This window comes from Mus musculus, chromosome 5, assembly GCF_000001635.26.
Source record: "Mus musculus strain C57BL/6J chromosome 5, GRCm38.p6 C57BL/6J".
NCBI lineage: Eukaryota > Metazoa > Chordata > Mammalia > Rodentia > Muridae > Mus > Mus musculus.
In genome coordinates, this window is record NC_000071.6 from 95333159 (window position 1) to 95350406 (window position 17248).

The 17248-nt window shown below is 40.6% G+C and overlaps 1 protein-coding gene across 1 annotated transcript in view; it reads left to right on the plus strand.

Annotated features, from left to right (window-relative positions):
* The window catches only part of Pramel47 (PRAME like 47), a 37653-nt gene extending 27236 nt beyond the window's left edge, over positions 1-10417 (plus strand). Inside the window, exons 3-5 of the mRNA NM_001270456.1 lie at positions 7026-7319; positions 7811-8401; positions 9213-10417. Coding sequence (NP_001257385.1) covers positions 7051-7319; positions 7811-8401; positions 9213-9780 — 1428 coding nt within the window. The 5' untranslated portion in view covers positions 7026-7050 and the 3' untranslated portion in view covers positions 9781-10417. The remainder of the gene's footprint in view (positions 1-7025; positions 7320-7810; positions 8402-9212) is intronic.
* The last annotated feature ends 6831 nt before the right edge of the window (positions 10418-17248 follow it).

The following is a 17248-nucleotide window of genomic DNA, read 5'->3' on the forward strand; positions in this document are numbered from 1 at the left end:
TCTTCAGTTTCATTTCTTTGATCAACCTATTTTCCTGCCAACACAATGCAGTTTTCACTATACTATGGCTATGTAGTATAACTTCAGATCAAAAATGGTGATACTTCTAGAACATCATATATTATAGAGGATTATGGTCTTCAGGCTCAGTTCAAAGGTTGCCTGTGAGTGTCTGTAATTATCTTAGACAGGTGATAGCAGATCCTCTCAGAGGACGGCCATACCTGGATCCTTTATGTAAGTAGATCTTGTCATTAGCAATAATGTAGGGGTTTGATGTCTCCTAATGAGATTGATCCCAAAATCCCTGTGTCTGGATGGCCCTTTCTTCAGTTTTTTTGTCCCTGTTTTTCTGTTAGACAGGAACAATTCTAGGTTAAAAATTTTGAGATGTGTGAGTTGCACCTTCCCTCAACTGGAAGCCATGCCTATCCACTGGGGGTGGTCTCTTCAGGTTCTGTGTTCCTTGTATTGCATATTAAGGCTTGAATTTTATTGTTTCCTTCCTTGGTTATTTATTGTTTGATTGATTTCTTTATTCTCCTTTTTGCTCTTGACCTTCTTGGTTTGGATTGTATTCTGTGACAACATTGTTCTATAGCCAGGGATAATTTAGAATTTCAACCCATGGGGATCTTCTTGCCTTGGCCTTCTTGCTGGAAGGATTACTATGTGAGCCAAGTCACCTGGATGTGTTTTCCTCATTGGTGACCAGCATGGTTCAGAGGGAAATTCACTTGGGAGCCATAATCTGTCCTTGAAAATAAATGTGCAAAACCATAAAATGCCATTGTAAGAGGAGGACATGACGAGTACCTTGTGCAGTGCATTTGGGGCCTCCTTGTAGGAATTTGGCAGGAATTTGACAATGGGCTAGGACAGTGAAGTAGGCTCAGATAAGAATATTTACTTTGGGGCTAATAAAATGCTCAAGGAAAACTCAGCAGAGGAATATGTGGCATTAGTTTTACCATGGTCTCTTGATAAACCCATAGAAATATTGATCAGGGGATATTTATTTTTGTTTGTTTTTGTCAATAGAATTTTTATTGGATATTTTATTTATTTACATTTCAAATCTTCTTCCCTTTACCATTTTGCCCTCTGGAAACCCCATCCCATCCCCTCTTCCCATTTCTATGAAGGTGCTCCCTTTCCCAACCACACCTGACTCCCCACCCTGGCATTCCCCTACACTGGAGCATTGAGCCTTCATAGGACCAAGGGCCTCTCCTCTCATTGATGCCCAACAAGACCATCCTGTGTTGCATATACATCTGGAGCAATGGTTTACTCCATGTGTACTCTTTGGATGGTGGTTCTGTCCCTGGAAGCTCCTGGGGTCTGGCTGGACGATATTGTTTTTCTTATGGGGTTGCAAACCATTTCATCTACTTCAGTGCTTTGCTAACATCTCCATTGGAGTCCCATTACTTGGTATGTAGTTTATTGCCTTGTTTGTTGCTTGACCTAAAACTGACTTTATCCTTTGCATGTATTTAGACTAGTATAAAAGCAGACTGGAGAAGAGTGAATCTACTTCAGCCTTAGCTCTGGCTGGAGTCATGGAATAATGTTGTCTAATGGTCATTGTCTTTTCAATCGTCATTCCTACCCTTGAGACCCTGTTGCCTGACTGAGCTCTCTTGGTCACACTTTAAAAAATTATTTCACTATTCTGGAATAAAGAGGTGAGCTTTATGCTTTGCCAATATTCTACTATGGTAGCCCTCAGAAGGCTGAGGCAGGATGATGGCTTCACCCATTTTGGCAGGGAATTCTGTGATATAACTTGAGGAGAAAACTCCTTTTTTGGCGTTCACATCTTAGATTTTAAATCATTGCATGATCTAGACAAATGAGGCATGCTGTGTTCCCAGTTCATCTGAGTCTGAGTAGAGGCTCAGAAATCCAGTGACACCTTGGACTGTAATAGAAAGTGCAATGAAAGCCTGAGCTGTACTAAAATGTTTTCAAAACAATTTAAATGGTGTGTCAGGGTTAGGGATGGTGGACACCAAGCAAGTCAGCCCTTCTTAAACACAGGAGAACTAATGCACATATGAACTCAGAGAGACTAAAGGAGAATTCTCAGGGCCTGTGATGGTCTATACTGCATGGCATATCAGTGTAGAGAAAAGAAATAGACACAAGCTCCAATCCCAAACCCAGAAACTATTAATAACAAACGAAAAATTAGTTCTCTCAAATGAAGTCTCCCTGAGGATACAGATCCCATTCAGATGGGCAGGTCTGCAGGCCAACACAAAATGAACTCAGGGGCCTCTTTGGAGGTCCTAGGTCTCATAATGTTTTGTCAGGCCTTTTATCTTTTTTTTTTTTTTTTTTTTTTTTTTTTTTTTTTTTTTGCTTATTTATCTTAAAACCCACTAGCTGTTCTCTCCAGGGTCACACCCTAGCACACTCCATCTAGGTGCCTTCTTACCATCTCCTCTAAGTGAGTGGAGGCTCCCTGTGTATTTCCACACCCTTGTACTTTAAGTATTTTCAAGGCAGGGCATATCCTCTCTCACTGAGTCCAGACAAAGCAGCTCAAATAGAAGAACATGTCCCACATACAGGCAACAGATTTTGAAGGAGGCCTCCACTCCAGCTGTTAGGGGACCCACATGAAGACCAAGCTGTACATCTGTGTGGGGAGGCCTATTCCAAGCCCATGTGTGTTCTTTGGTTGGGGGTTCAGTTTCTGAGAGCATCAAAGGTCCCAGTTGATTGACTCTGTTGGACTTCCTACAGTGTCTTTATCACCTTTGGGACCTTTGCTCATATATTATGGCTACCAATGTTGGGTTTTTATTGGAATCTACTGTGTGTGAACATGTCCTGCATCTATATGAATTTCTCATGGTTTTTCATTGGCTCTTTTTGCTATATATCTTTATTTTGTTATATCCCAATATGTAGCAGTTACCTAGGTCTTATATTCCATCTAGGTCTTCATATTTTACCTGGATCCCAAGAATGTGTTGGTGGTCTAGAAACCATGAGATACTGAAGTGATTTCTCTCCTTACATCTGTGTGTCTCATAGCTGAATTCAGGTTTGGCAACAAGTGCCATTGACCATTGAGATATCTCACAGTCTACTAGGCTCCCTAAAATTTTTTTCTTAAAAACACTATTTTTTTTTCATTTTTTGTTTTTAGCTTTTTCAAGACAGGGTTTCTGTTTAACAGATCTGACTGATCCAGAACTTACTCTGTAAAACAGGCTAGCTCAAATTCAGAGGTCCACCTACTTCTGCTTCCTTAATTCTGGGATGAAAGGCTTATAGTAGCACCTCATGGCTAAAGTAGATTTTGGTTTTATTTCTTCGATTTGGATTGGATTTGAGAGAGAGAGTTTCCCTATTTTACAGGTTTCCCTGTTCCACACTTTAACCTGTAGATCAGTATGGGCCCTATAGGTCCACATCCCTCTGCCTGCAGGGTGCTGGGATTAAAGTTATGTGCAACCCATCCCAGCTCTGCTTTAATTATAAAACAGATCCTTAGTCAATAGGCTTCACTGGTTAATAATTAGCTACTTAGATAAAGCTAGCCTTGAACTCACTGAGCCCAATCTACCTTTGCCTCAAGAGTTCAGGGATTAAAGGTGTTTGCCGCCATTCTACTTACAGATTTATTTCTCTTAAAGATTTTTTTTCTCTGTGTTTTGGTGTTTTCTGTGCATATATGAATGTGCACCACATGTATGCCTGATGCCCACATTGTTGAGAAGGAGGGTTCAGATTTCAAGGAACTGGATTCACAGATCATTTCAATCCACCATGTAGGTGCTCAGAATAGAATATTAACAGGTGCTCATTATTGAGGATCCAACTCCTCAGCACAGGTCCCACTCCTGATTTCATCTTGGGCAAACATGCTGGTCTGATCCTACCTGACACATTATCTGTTTTCTGTCTACAAAGGGCAGCATCAGCCTCAGACCCTCTGTTTTCTGTTTCTCTTTAGGTCTATTTAAAAACAGAATCACATGTAAGTCTCAGGATGTCCCTCTATTTACAATATGGCTGAGGATGGGTTTTAATTGATCCCTCACTCCCAACTCTTGAATTGTGAGTTTCCAGGCATGGCTGTCATATCTGCTGCATGCACTGCTCCAAAGAGGACTCCCTGTATGTTTGGTAGCTCCCTACAAACTGAGTGTACACCCAGCACACTTGGACAATGTTAATGGAATCAGGCCATGCTCCTTCCTCTAACTTTTGTGTAGGTACTACTGCAGTTTATTGAAGCATCCAATTCAGTCCTAGAGCTCCAGAACTTATTCCTGACTATTAAAAACTGTCTCAAATCCAGTGACAGTAATATTGATGAATTGTTTTATGTCTATTATCAGCAATAGATTGAACCCTGATCTGACACAAATCAGACTGACTTTGTGTGCATGAATAAAAATTTGCCCAAGTGTGGTGTTTCATATTAATCCTAGCAGGAAGAAGAATGCTGAGACAAGAGGATTGCTAGAACTTAGAGTTTGGAAACCACTCTAGATTCACAGCAAGACCCAGTCCTGTACCAAACTCAAAACTATGTAATAAAAAAGCAAATGAAGGGGGAAATCCACAAATTCAGTAATTGCTGTTAAGTAACAAATAGAATGTTTGAGGGGTGTTGTGCTATGGATGTATTCTCACAGAGAGCTCTAATGCAATCAACGAAGTGGTTGGATGTTACATATAGAATTAAAAGGGTGGAGTTTAACCATCTAATCCAATTCTAATTCGAGGTTGAAGGGTGTAGGTGCAATAGGGAAGGTTACACAGAGAGGCATATAAAGTCTTCAGTGGAGACAGAAAATATTCAGACCTTGAGGTAGAAAAACTGCCTAGTTTGTCTAGGACTCAGAACTGCAGTACTCACAACGGGTATGTAATTGGTTTCCCTAGGGTTAAGCAGTTTGATGCAGTTTGATTTTAGACTCCAGGATAGTACAGGAAATTTCATTTTCTGTCTCTTTAGTAAAACACATTGAAGACCTTGGGTTTCATTCCCAATGCAGTTTTAGCCTCTTCTCCAATATATCTCTATGATAGCTTGTATACTTCATTAGTGTGCTTTATATATTTCTTTGATACAAGAATTTTCTAAGCCCTTGGGCATGTTGCTCTGGGTTTGCTGGAAATCAGATCATTCTGACTAACCTGTTCCTTCATATTTCCTTTCACTGAAATGATGGTCTTCTTTGTTTTTGTGAGACCCTGGCTCACATTGTAGCCCTATAGAACATGTAACTTTGATCATCATTAACTCCCAATAGCAGAAATTACAATTCTGAGTTAATCAAATGTCTCACCTTAGTCTTTGCTTTAGATCATTTTCACATGTTTCACCTGATTTCCTGATTTTTCTTTCCTTTCCTTTCCTTTTCCTTTTTCTTTTTCTCTTTTCCTTTTCTCTTTTCCTTTTCCTTTTCCTTTTCCTTTTCCTTTTCCTTTTCCTTTTCCTTTTCTTTTGTGTGTGTGTGAGTGTGTTTGTGGAGGGGTTTGGTATGCTTTTGGGACCCAAGAGAGCCTGAAAGTTGTAGGAACCCACAGTTGTCATCCTCCTTAGTGAGAATTCAATATTGATCTGCAACACAAGACTTTTGTTTGTATTTTTTTTTTTGCACTGGTTTTTTTGTATGTTTCTTGTTTGTTTTTTGCTATTCAGTTTTTGATTTGTTTTTTTTCTTTTTTTTAAATTTTTATTACTAAATTTAATTTCTCTTCAATTCATTTTTACCCTCCATTCATTATCCCCCTCCTGATCTGCCACTTGATTGTTCCTCATCCCATTCCTCCTACTTGTCCCTTGCCCCCCTCCCTTTTTTTTTTTGGTTTTTGAGACAGGGTTTCTCTGTGTAGCCCTAACTGTCCTGGAACTCACTCTGTAGACCAGGCTGGCCTTGAACTCAGAAATCTCCCTGCCTCTGCCTCCCAAGTGATGGGATTAAAGGCATGTGCCATTACTGCCTGGCCCTCCACCCATTTTTTTATTGATCACTTCATTTATTTACATTTCAAGTGTTATCTCATTTCCTGGTTTCAGCTCTGCAAGCCCCCTCTCATGATCCCTCCTCTTTACCACTAAGAGGGCACTCCCCCACCCACCCACACATTCCTGCCTCACTCCTCTAGCTTATCCACTTCACTAGGACAACAAGCCTCCACAGGACAAAGGACCTCCTCTCTTATTGAAGCCATATAAGGAATCATTTGCTACATATGTATCAGGAACCATAGACCCACTCATGTATGTTTTCTGGTTGCTGACTTAGTTCCTGGGAAATCTGAGGGGTCCAGTTAGTTGATAATTTTTTCCTATGGGATTGTAATCCCCTTCAGCTTCTTCAGTCCTTCCCTTTCTCTTCCACTGTGGTCCCCAAGCTCAATGCAATTGTTGGTTGTGAGTGTCTACTATTGTATTAGACAGTTATAGGCACAGGCTCTCAGAGGACAGCCATACCTTGGCATCAGCAACAGTGTTGGGGTTTGGTGTCTGCTAATTTTATAGATTCCAAGATTCCAGTCTCTGGATGGCCTTTTCTTCAGTCTCTGCTCCAATTTTTGTCCCTGTTTTTCCTTTAGATAGTAACAATTCTACGTTAAAATTTTTGAGATGTGTGAGTGGCCCCTTCCCTCAAAAGGGAGCCATGCATATTCATTGGGGGTTGCTTCATCAAGCTCTATCTCCTCTATGTTACATATTTCAGCCAGGGCCAGCTGTACTGGTTACTGGGAGTCTCTCCCATTTTGCATTCTTTCATTCTTTCCTTTTTAAAAGAAAGAGTAACAAATAAAAATATTTGACCCCAAAATTAGGTGTCCATTAGAGTAATAGAGAGATTCCCATGATGCCAGTTTGAGAGTCTTTACACCACCAGTTTAGGATGAAGAGGTAAATTGGTGGCTTTATGACTGTCATGGCAGTAACTCAGAAGCTAAGTGGTTGATGTGATGGTGAAGGAATATTATAAAGTTTGTCTTGAATATATATTCTTTTCTAACTGCTTCCCCAGGAGCCTTTACTGAAGACCTGAGAGGATGAGTGGTCAGACCCCACCCACACACACTCTGCTGACACATGAAGCTTTGATCATGTCCTCTCTGGAGGAGTTGCCTACTGTGGTCTTCCCAGCACTATTCAAAGAGGCCTTTGCTGGCAGACAAACCAATCTCCTAAAGGCAATGGTGGCAGCCTGGCCTTTCCCCTGTCTCCATGTGGGGTCATTGATGAAGAAGCCTAACCTAGAAACCTTGCAAGCTCTGCTAGATGGAATAGACATGCGACTGACAAGAGAGTTTCACCCCAGGTAAGCAATATCCATGTATTGTATAAGGGAGCATGAGGAGTACACAATAGACATTGCCAGGGAGATTGGCTTTGTACTAAATGGATCAGATGCTTCTAATCACATCATCAAGTAGGGATACAAGGTTCTTGAAAGCTATTGTTTACTTATACTGAGGACAGTTGGATATGGATTAGAGTTGAATATGGACTAGATTAGATTTAGCCTCACAGTAGAATGAGCCTATCCCTGGCCTTCCCACAACTAGTAATAATAATTAAATTTTCTAATTAATAATTAATTAATCTCTAAGGAGAAATAATGGTTACCTTACTGAAAGGAAAGTAATCAAGTGTAATGAAGCCCAGGAAAGCTTCTGTAGCATACCTGAGTCCACCTTGGATATCAGGTGCTTAAAAATCAAACACCTTAAATAGGAGGGGAGCTGAGTTTAGATATATGCAGCAAAAGATGATTCAGGGTGTGCTAACATTCATATGTTTCAACCACAGGAGGGCAAAACTTCAGGTTCTTGACATGAGAAATATGTACCATGCCTTCTGGAACATACGGGCTGATGCAAATGACAGTGACTATAAATCAAAGACATTGGATGAAAAGCAGCTAGTGAAGGTCCTTCCGAGATATGCACGGAGGCAGCGTCTGAAGGTCATAGTCAACCTGTCAATCAGTTCCCACTTCAATAAATCAAAGGCATATTTCTTGAATTGGGCCAAGCAGAGAATAGGATCCCTATATTTCTGCTGTATAAAGATGAAGATCTGGGACCCACCAGACCAAGTTATCAGAGACATCTTTAATGTTTTTGATCCAGAGCACATCACAGAATTAGAACTGAATACTGACTGGACTCTGTTACAACTTGCACATTTTGCTCCCTATTTTGGGCACATGAAAAATCTTCAAAAAGTCTTCCTGGCACCCCTCCACAAGAATACCTCCCCTATTATCAATATAACAAGTGCCACAGAAGCCAAGTGTGTTCACAAAATTATTTCTCAGTTTTCCCAATTCAACTGTCTCCAGCATATCTTCATGAAACACGTCCATTTTCTAAGAGACTACATGAATCAGGTCCTAGGGTAAGCAAGAATGGAGATCTGGGTCAGGTACAAAAGCAAATCTGTCTATCTTAAGATTAGTGGTCCATGATGCCTGCCAGTCACTAGGAACAACATTTAGACATTCATTAGACTCAGAAAGTTGTATCTTGTTTCAATGTATACTGAAATATACAATGGGAATACTACAAGTTATAATAGTATCTCAAATGAGAACTCATGGGGTACAGAAGTGATTTGGTGTAAAGAGTAGGTCAGATCTTGTAAGAATGAGTTGTAATTCTTCCTGGAATCATGCCCGTCCAATCAAATGGATAGGGAAGAGAAAGGGGAGTGTATAGATGAGTCAGGATACTCATTAGTACAGTTTGAACATGAGCTATATGCTCAGATCTGTGAGAACAGCCTTCTATCTTCCCCAAGTGCCAATGGGAGAAACGTTTTGAGCCTAAGTAGCACTGAGTGTATGGGACAGGTGAATGTAAATTAGAGCAAGGATGATTGCAGAAGGAATGATGGAATGTAGATTCAATGAGTCCACAGAATTTATCAAAATTCTGTCAGGACTTTCTTAGATTGGAAGTTCTTCTGTGTGTGTGTTTTTTGTTTTTTAATGATGAACTGGTTTTCAGCTTGAGTGTGAGATCCAAGGATGAATTGTGGGATTGGCATGAATGAGCAGATCCAATAATAAGCATCATAGATGATGTACTTGATCCTTTTGTCAAACTGAGCTTGGGGCCCTTGGTTTATTCTACCTCTATGTACATCCCAGCCAAACCTTTACAACACTACTTTTTAGAACTAACCCTCTGGTCTCCTCTATCCCTAGGTGCCTGATGACACCCTTGGAGACCCTCTCCATCACTCAATGCCTAATTTCACAGAGAGACTTTGATTTATTTTCCTGCTCCCAAAACCTCTTTAAATTAAAACATCTGGAAATAAGAGGGATGATCTTATATGCTTTGGATCTTATGCCTCTGAGAGGTCTCCTACAAAAAGTAGCAGACACTCTTGAGATTCTGGATTTTCAGTGGTGTAGGATGAAGGACTCCCAGATCAATGCCCTCCTACCTGCCCTCAGTCAATGCACTCAGCTCAACCAGATCAACTTCTACAACAATGACTTCTCCATGTGCACCCTGAAGGCCCTTTTCCAGCACACAGCCAACTGGAGCAAGATGAATGTGGAACAATACCCTGCCCCTCTGCAGTGCTATAATGAGTTGGGTCATGTCTCTGTAGAAAGATTTGTCCAACTTTGTCAGGAGCTCATGTATACTCTCAGAGCTATAAGGCAGCCCAAGAGCATCTCTTTTGCTACAGATAACTGTCAAAAATGTGGTAAGCCCTGTGTCTATGACCAGGGCCCAATATTTTGTTCTTGTTTTCAGTAAACATAGATACAGGACTTCTGGATATGAATAAATGACAGGCTTGGGACACATCTTTTATCTGCAGTGCTCAGAAACTGTGATTTCAGACACTTCCCATATGGTTGGAAATAAAGAGATTTACAGTGACTGGGACCCTGAAGGTTGAGCTTAACATTGGGACCATTTCGATGGAATCTGATATCAGGGGGGTTGTGGGGTCAGAAAAAGAGTTTGGCATTTATATGTGGCTTCTGCCCAGACAGTGTATATATAGATGCTTTTTTGTGTACTCATAAACCTAGATGATCTCTCTCATGGGTCTTTGACTATTAACAACATCACTATCAGGGTCAGGGTCTAGAAGGTTGAATAGGTCCAGGATTGGAAATACACTGTTATTTTATAAAGAAAGGTAAGTTTTAGGTGATAAATGGCATGTATAAAATGAAAGTATTCGTGACACATCTTTCCCTTGTCTCTTGCCTGGGCTACATGTGTAACACTTTTGTGTGGCTGATCAGTTATGTGCACAAAACATTTAAACTAAAGTGAGCAACATAGACAAATTCTTTGAAGGAGGAAGAAAAGTGTCACAAATGGTTACTATACAGTACATTCAGACCACAAAGCACCTTGGACCCATCAAAGATGCCTAAAGTTAAGAAGACAACATAGAGCAAAGCAAACAGGCTTTCCATTCTAGCTTTGAACTCTTGATATTTTTGCCATGCTTTAATGAGTTTACTAACAGGAACCTCTATATGAGGTCTTCATGACATGTGTCTCTAGGGCCCTATTCCTATGGAGTCCCAAAATCTATGAAGTACCTATAGTATATGTAAAGGTGTCCAATAATATGCAGGTAACTTATCTACATGAAGTATTTACTTTTAAAAAATGTATTTTAAGACTTTAGTTGTAATAAAAACAAAAGAAAAGAATCTCCCTCTGCCTAGTCATTATACCCCTTTCTGTATAGCAAACTATCAATAAAATAATTTATTGTTACTCTGTATTTATTGAACACTTGGCACATGAGTCCTTTGCTTAAGATCATTGTTATTGTCTTAATAGAATAACATATCAAAATTTAAGGACTCTGCCACAAATGCCCTCTGGAGAGAAGTCAAAATTAACACATTGATGCCAGGAATGTCACAATTAAATTTTGGGAAGGTGGGTAAAGTTATCAGCTATGGTTGAACACATGGACATCTAGGCTGGCCTAAGGCACAGAGGAAGACAAAGCAAACAAGCCTCTCTTAGGCTCCTTCTTTCTGTCTTCCCCTACATTCTGACTACCTGTCTGAATGTCCAGTTTCCTAGCCTTGTTCCTTAGGACCAGTGAACTCACCTGAAATTTGCTGACAATAAACATGCATTCACATTCTTTAAACAGGCAGCCCGTAGTTTGGGAGAGATTGCTCACAGGTTAAATGCACATGCTGCTTTTGCATAGGAGCAAAGTTTGGTTTCAGTGCTAATAATCAGGTCACTCTTGAACTCAGACTTCAGGTGAAAGGACTCTCTTTTCTGGACTATGTGGATCTTGGCTTTCACATGCATGAACACGTAATATGTCACTATGCACATAGCTAAAGAAGTCCTTTAAAAATGACTCAATTTCACAAATAGAACTCAATTAAAATGGGGATGTTGATTGTGTGTCTCTGAAGAGAGCCTGTGGAATTTCAGGTGTTTCCATTGAGTTGAGTTGGTGATCAATAGTGTAGGGTGCTCTGGGCTTCAGAGTTTGAACTACTGTACCACTGGTGAGTGAGAGGAAATTAGGAGTTTGTCCATGTTCAACATTTATTTCTGTATGTATTTTATATTCCTGTTCTAGTTGCATGTATGCTTACATGTCAGAAAAAGGCATCAGAACCTTGGATAGATAGTTTTAAGCAGGTCAGGGGGTTGTCTAGAATTGAACTCAGGTTGTTGGAAAGAGCAGCCAGTACTCTTAGTTACTGAGACATTTCTCCAGACCTATGTTTGACAATCCAAAAAGTACTTGTGGATACATAATTACAAGGAATCAGGTGTCTGTTTTGCATAAAAACTTACCAGATTGTCATTGTCTTTAATTCATTACATTTCAAACATATTTTACACATGTGTGTGTTGAAGTATTGCTTGTTTATTTCTTATATAGTCACTATATAGGTCTGCCAAAGAAATTAAAATATTCAGGGTCAGTCCAAGAAAGGTCTGGATGTAGTTCTCTTCATAGATTGTTTATCTATCCATTCACTGGATCTGTGAACATCATTAAACAGGGTGTAATAGTACATAGGAGTTTTCTGGTTTCAGAGCAGAAATTCAATATCATACTATCTACTTACCTAAATATCTAATATGAAAATTCAAGAAACTTACTTTTGATGTGGAGCTAGAGTCCCTCAGCACTTTCCTCCCAGTCTCTCTTGACATCATCTTATCCCTGCTCAGGAATGGAATAAAAGCTGTGCAAAATAAGTAAATAAAAATCAAAATAATAAAAAACTCAATGATTTCTATAGTATAGACATCAAGCATACATTGCTAAGAGAAGAGAAATAAACCATGTGCAGATGGAGGGAAATGAGAACTAAAATAAATATAACTTTACCTATTTATGTCTGTAGGGAAATGTCTGACTGAAGCAACATTCTTTGTATAATTGGCACATGCTGATTATCAGTTATAAGTACAAACTAATGATAGCCACCAAGCTTCACAACAATCTTTAAAACTTTATCTTATACCAAAATACTTGCATATCTCATGATATTTTTAGTGTAATTATAACAATCCCCATCAAAATTCCAACTCAATTCTTCAATGAATTAGAAAGGGCAATCGGCAGATTCATCTGGAATAACAAAAAAACGAGGATAGCAAAAACTCTTCTCAAGGATAAAAGAACCTCTGGTGGAATCACCATGCCGGACCTAAAACTGTACTACAGAGCAATTGTGATCAAAACTTCATGGTACTGGTATAGTGACAGACAATAGACCAGTGGAACAGAATTGAAGACCCAGAGATGAATCCACACACCTATGGTCACTTGATCTTTGACAAGGGAGCTAAAACCATCCAGTGGAAAAAAGACAGCATTTTCATTAAATGGTGCTGGTACAACTGGCGGTTATCATGTAGAAGAATGCGAATTGATCCATTTCTATCTCCTTGTACTAAGGTCAAATCTAAGTGGATTAAGGAACTCCACATAAAACCAGACAGACTGAAACTTATAGAGGAGAAAGTAGAAAAAAGCCTCAAAGATATGGGTACAGGGGAAAAATTCCTGAATAGAACAACTATGACTTGTGCTGTAAGATCAAGAATCGATAAATGGGACCTCATAAAATTGCAAAGCTTCTGCAAAGCAAAAGACACCGTCAATAAGACAAAAAGGCCACCAACTGATTAGGAAAGCATCTTTACCTATCCCAAATCGGATAGGGGACTAATATCCAATATATATAAAGAACTCAAGAAGGTGGACTCTAGAAAATCAAATAACCCCATTAAAAAATGGGGCTCAGAGCTGAACAAAGAATTCTCATCTGAGGAATACCAAATGGCAGAGAATCACCTGAAAAAATGTTCAACATCCTTAATCATCAGGGAAATGCAAATCAAAACAACACTGATATTCCACTTCACTCCAGTCAGAATGGTTAAGATCAAAAACTCAGGTGACAGCAGATGCTGGCGAGGATGTGGAGAAAGGGGAACACTCCTCCATTGTTGGTGGGATTGCAAGTTTGTACAACCACTCTGGAAATCAGTCTGGCTGTTCCTCAGAAAATTGGACATAGTACTACCGGAGGATCCCTCAATACCTCTCCTGGGCATATACCCAGAAAATGTGCCAACCAGTAAAAAGAACACATGCTCCACTATGTTCATAGCAGCCTTGTTTATAATAGTCAGAAGCTGGAAAGAACCCAGATGCCCCTCAACAGAGGAATGGATACAGAAAATGTGGTACATTTACACAATGGAATACTACTCAGCTATTAAAAAGAATGAATTTATGAAATTCCTATGCAAATGGATGGACCTGGACGGTATCATCCTGAGTGAGGTAACCCAATCACAAAGGAACTCGCACAGTATGTACTCACTGATAAGTGGATATTAGCCCAGAAACTTAGGATACCCAAGATATAAGATACAACTTGCCAAACGCATGAAATTCAAGAAGAAAGAAGACCAAAGTGTGGACACTTTACCCTTTCTTAGAAATGGGAACAAAACACCCAGGGAAGGAGTTACAGAGACAAAATCTGGAGCTGTGACGAAAGGATGGATCATCTAGTGATTGCCATATGCAGGTATCCATCCCATAATCAGCTTCCAAATGCTGACACCATTGCATACAGCAGCAAGATTTTGCTGAAAGGACCCAGATATAGCTCTCTCTTGTGAGACTATGCCGGGGCCTAGCAAACACAGAAGTGGATGATCACAGTCAGCTGTTGGATGGGTCACAAGTCCCCCAATGGAGGAGCTAGAGAAATTACCCAAGGAGCTAAAGGGAACTGCAACCGTATAGGTGGAACAATGATATGAAATAACCAGCAACCCTGGAGCTCTTGCCTCTAGTTGCATATGTATCAAAAGATGGTCTAGTTGGCCATCACTGCAAAGAGAGGCCCATTGGACTTGCAAACTTTATATGCCCCAGTACAGGGGAACGCCAGGGCCAAAAAGGGGGAGTGGATGGGTAGGGGATTGGGGGGTGGGTATGAAGGACCTTTGGGATAGCATTGAAAATGTAAACAAGGAAAATACCTAATAAAAAAAAATCACACACACACACACAAAAGTGGCCCACAAAAACATTTGTTGCTAGTACGTCTCAGGGAAAACTTGTTTCTATTCAGTTTGCAGTGGACAACATTTAAATGTTAAAAATAGCTAGCTCCCTATTTATCACTTCTATTGATTTTCATTAACTCATGTATTTATTTTCTTTACCAGGTGATCATATCCTGCCTTTCTTTTCCTTCCAGTCCTACCTTCTGTCTTTCTCCCTCATTTCCTGCTCCCATTCTCCCCTGTAAAGAAGAGGCACCTACTCCCCACTATCCTGGCACACCAAGATGTGTAATACCATGTGGAGTTACACAGTCAGATAAGTCTACACCAACCATACAGTTCCATGTTTTCTGCTACTAAACAGAAAAGTCTGGGAACACACACCAGAAATTTAGTAAGGTGTTTCCCCAGTAGGCAGAAGGGACCCTAAATGCCCAGATAGGGCCTGGTCAGCCTTTCTTGGGCTAAGAGGTTGGCATTTCAATGCTCTCATTCTTATGACCAACCTCCTAGCTGATCTTTGAGATAAGAATTAGACCCTTGGGTGACTTCTCTTCTTGAAAGCCATTCATAATCCCTCAGGCTCTTGTAGCAATTCCTAAATTCCTACATCTAGGTTGAACCACTTTCAGGCAAATTCAGTACATTCTTGTGATGACCTGAACATCTAGCCTTGGCTGTAGACTTAAACCTGTTACTGAACTCTGCTCTGGATGCCAGTACGAATAGTTCAGTAACACCCCATCACCCAGGGGGTGCTAAATTGTCTTTGAACACATCCATGGGCACTCCACTGGGATGTCTCCTGGAAAATCTCAAATCTCTGAAGTTAGTTCAATAAGGTCAGGATTAAGTACCCATTAAACAATAGCTCCAAATGGACACTTAAAGGTACACTAGATCTAATGATTTTAAGGGATCTTCATCCATACTTCAGAGGTCTGGTAAATGGAAAGAGGTTCCCTTTGTACAGGCATTCATCTATCTTCACTCCCATCCCTCCATGTGCTCCTCTTGTACCCCAACCAAACTTCTCTTAACTGTGAAACCTACATAACCTCTGATAGATGAGTCTACGACCCTTCATCCACCTCCTTTACAATGCAGACCTGTTTCCACGCTGCTGAAAACCCAAACTGCTGCCTCAGTTTCTCCTTCTCACCAGGACAACCCATACCCTCCTAGCTTGACCTCTCAAACCCCTCCCCTCCTCCTGTGCCAGCTGCAGGTCACTACAATCACATTGCATTGGTGTTGACCTTTACTCCTCCTATAACCTGCTATAAGGCCACAGCCAAACCCCCAAGTCCTCTTCCAGGGCCACCTGACCAAGCACTGGTCCTTCCTCTAAGGGAAGTTACTGGGGTGGACAGCCTTGTCAGAGTACATGTCCCTTTCTACTATAAGGCCACAGCCAAACCCCCAAGTCCTCTTCCAGGGCCACCTGACCAAGCACTGGTCCTTCCTCTAAGGGAAGTTACTGGGGTGGACAGCCTTGTCAGAGTACATGTCCCTTTCTACCTGAGTGAACTTTCTCAAATAGAAAACAGACTTGGTTCCTGTCTCTCTAATTCCTCTACCTTTATTAAAGAGTTTCAGTACATTACGCAATCTATTATTATTGTTATTATTATTATTATTATTATTATTATTATTATTATTATTAGGTATTTATTTAATTTACACTTCCAATGCTATCCCAAAAGTCCCCCACACCCTCCCACACCTACTCCCCCACCCACCCACTCCCACTTCTTGGCCCTGGCGTTCCCCTGTACTGAGGCATATAAAGTTTGCAAGACCAATGGGCCTATCTTTCCACTGATGGACGACTAGGCCATCTTCTGATACATATGCAGCTAGAGACATGAGTTCTGGGGGGGGGGGGGTACTGGTTGGTTCATATTGTTGTTCCACCTATAGGGTTGCAGATCCCCCCAGCTCCTTGGGTACTTTCTCTAGCTCCTCCATTGGGGGCCCTGTGATCCATCCAATACTGACTGGGAGCATCCACTTCTGTGTTTTGCTAGGCCCCGGCATAGTCTCACGAGAGACAGCTATAGCTGGGTCCTTTCAGCAAAATCTTGCTAGTGTATGCAATGGTGTCAGCGTTTGGAGGCTGATTATGGTATGGATACCCGGGTATGGCAGTCTCTAGATGGTCCACCCTTTTGTCTCAGCTCCAAACTTTGTCTCTGTAACTCCTTCCATGGGTGTTTTGATCCCAATTCTAAGAATGGGCAAAGTATCCACACTTTGGTCTTCATTCTTCTTGAGTTTCATGTGTTTCACAAATTGTATCTCATATCTTGGGTATTCTAAGTTTCTGGGCTAATATCCACTTATCAGTGAGTACATATTATGTGAGTTCTTTTTTGATTGAGTTACCTCACTCAGGATGATGCCCTCCAGGTCCATCCACTTGCCTAGGACTTTCATAAATTCATTCTTTTTAATAGGTGAGTAGTACTCCATTGTGTAAATGTAACACATTTTCTGTATCTAATCCTCTACTGAGGGACATCTGGGTTCTTTCCAGCTTCTGGCTATTTTAAATAAGATTGCTATGAACATAGTGGAGCATGAGTCCTTCTTACTGGTTGGAACATCTTCTGGATATATGCCCAGGAGAGGTATTGCTGGATCCTCCGGTAGTACTATGTCCAATTTTCTG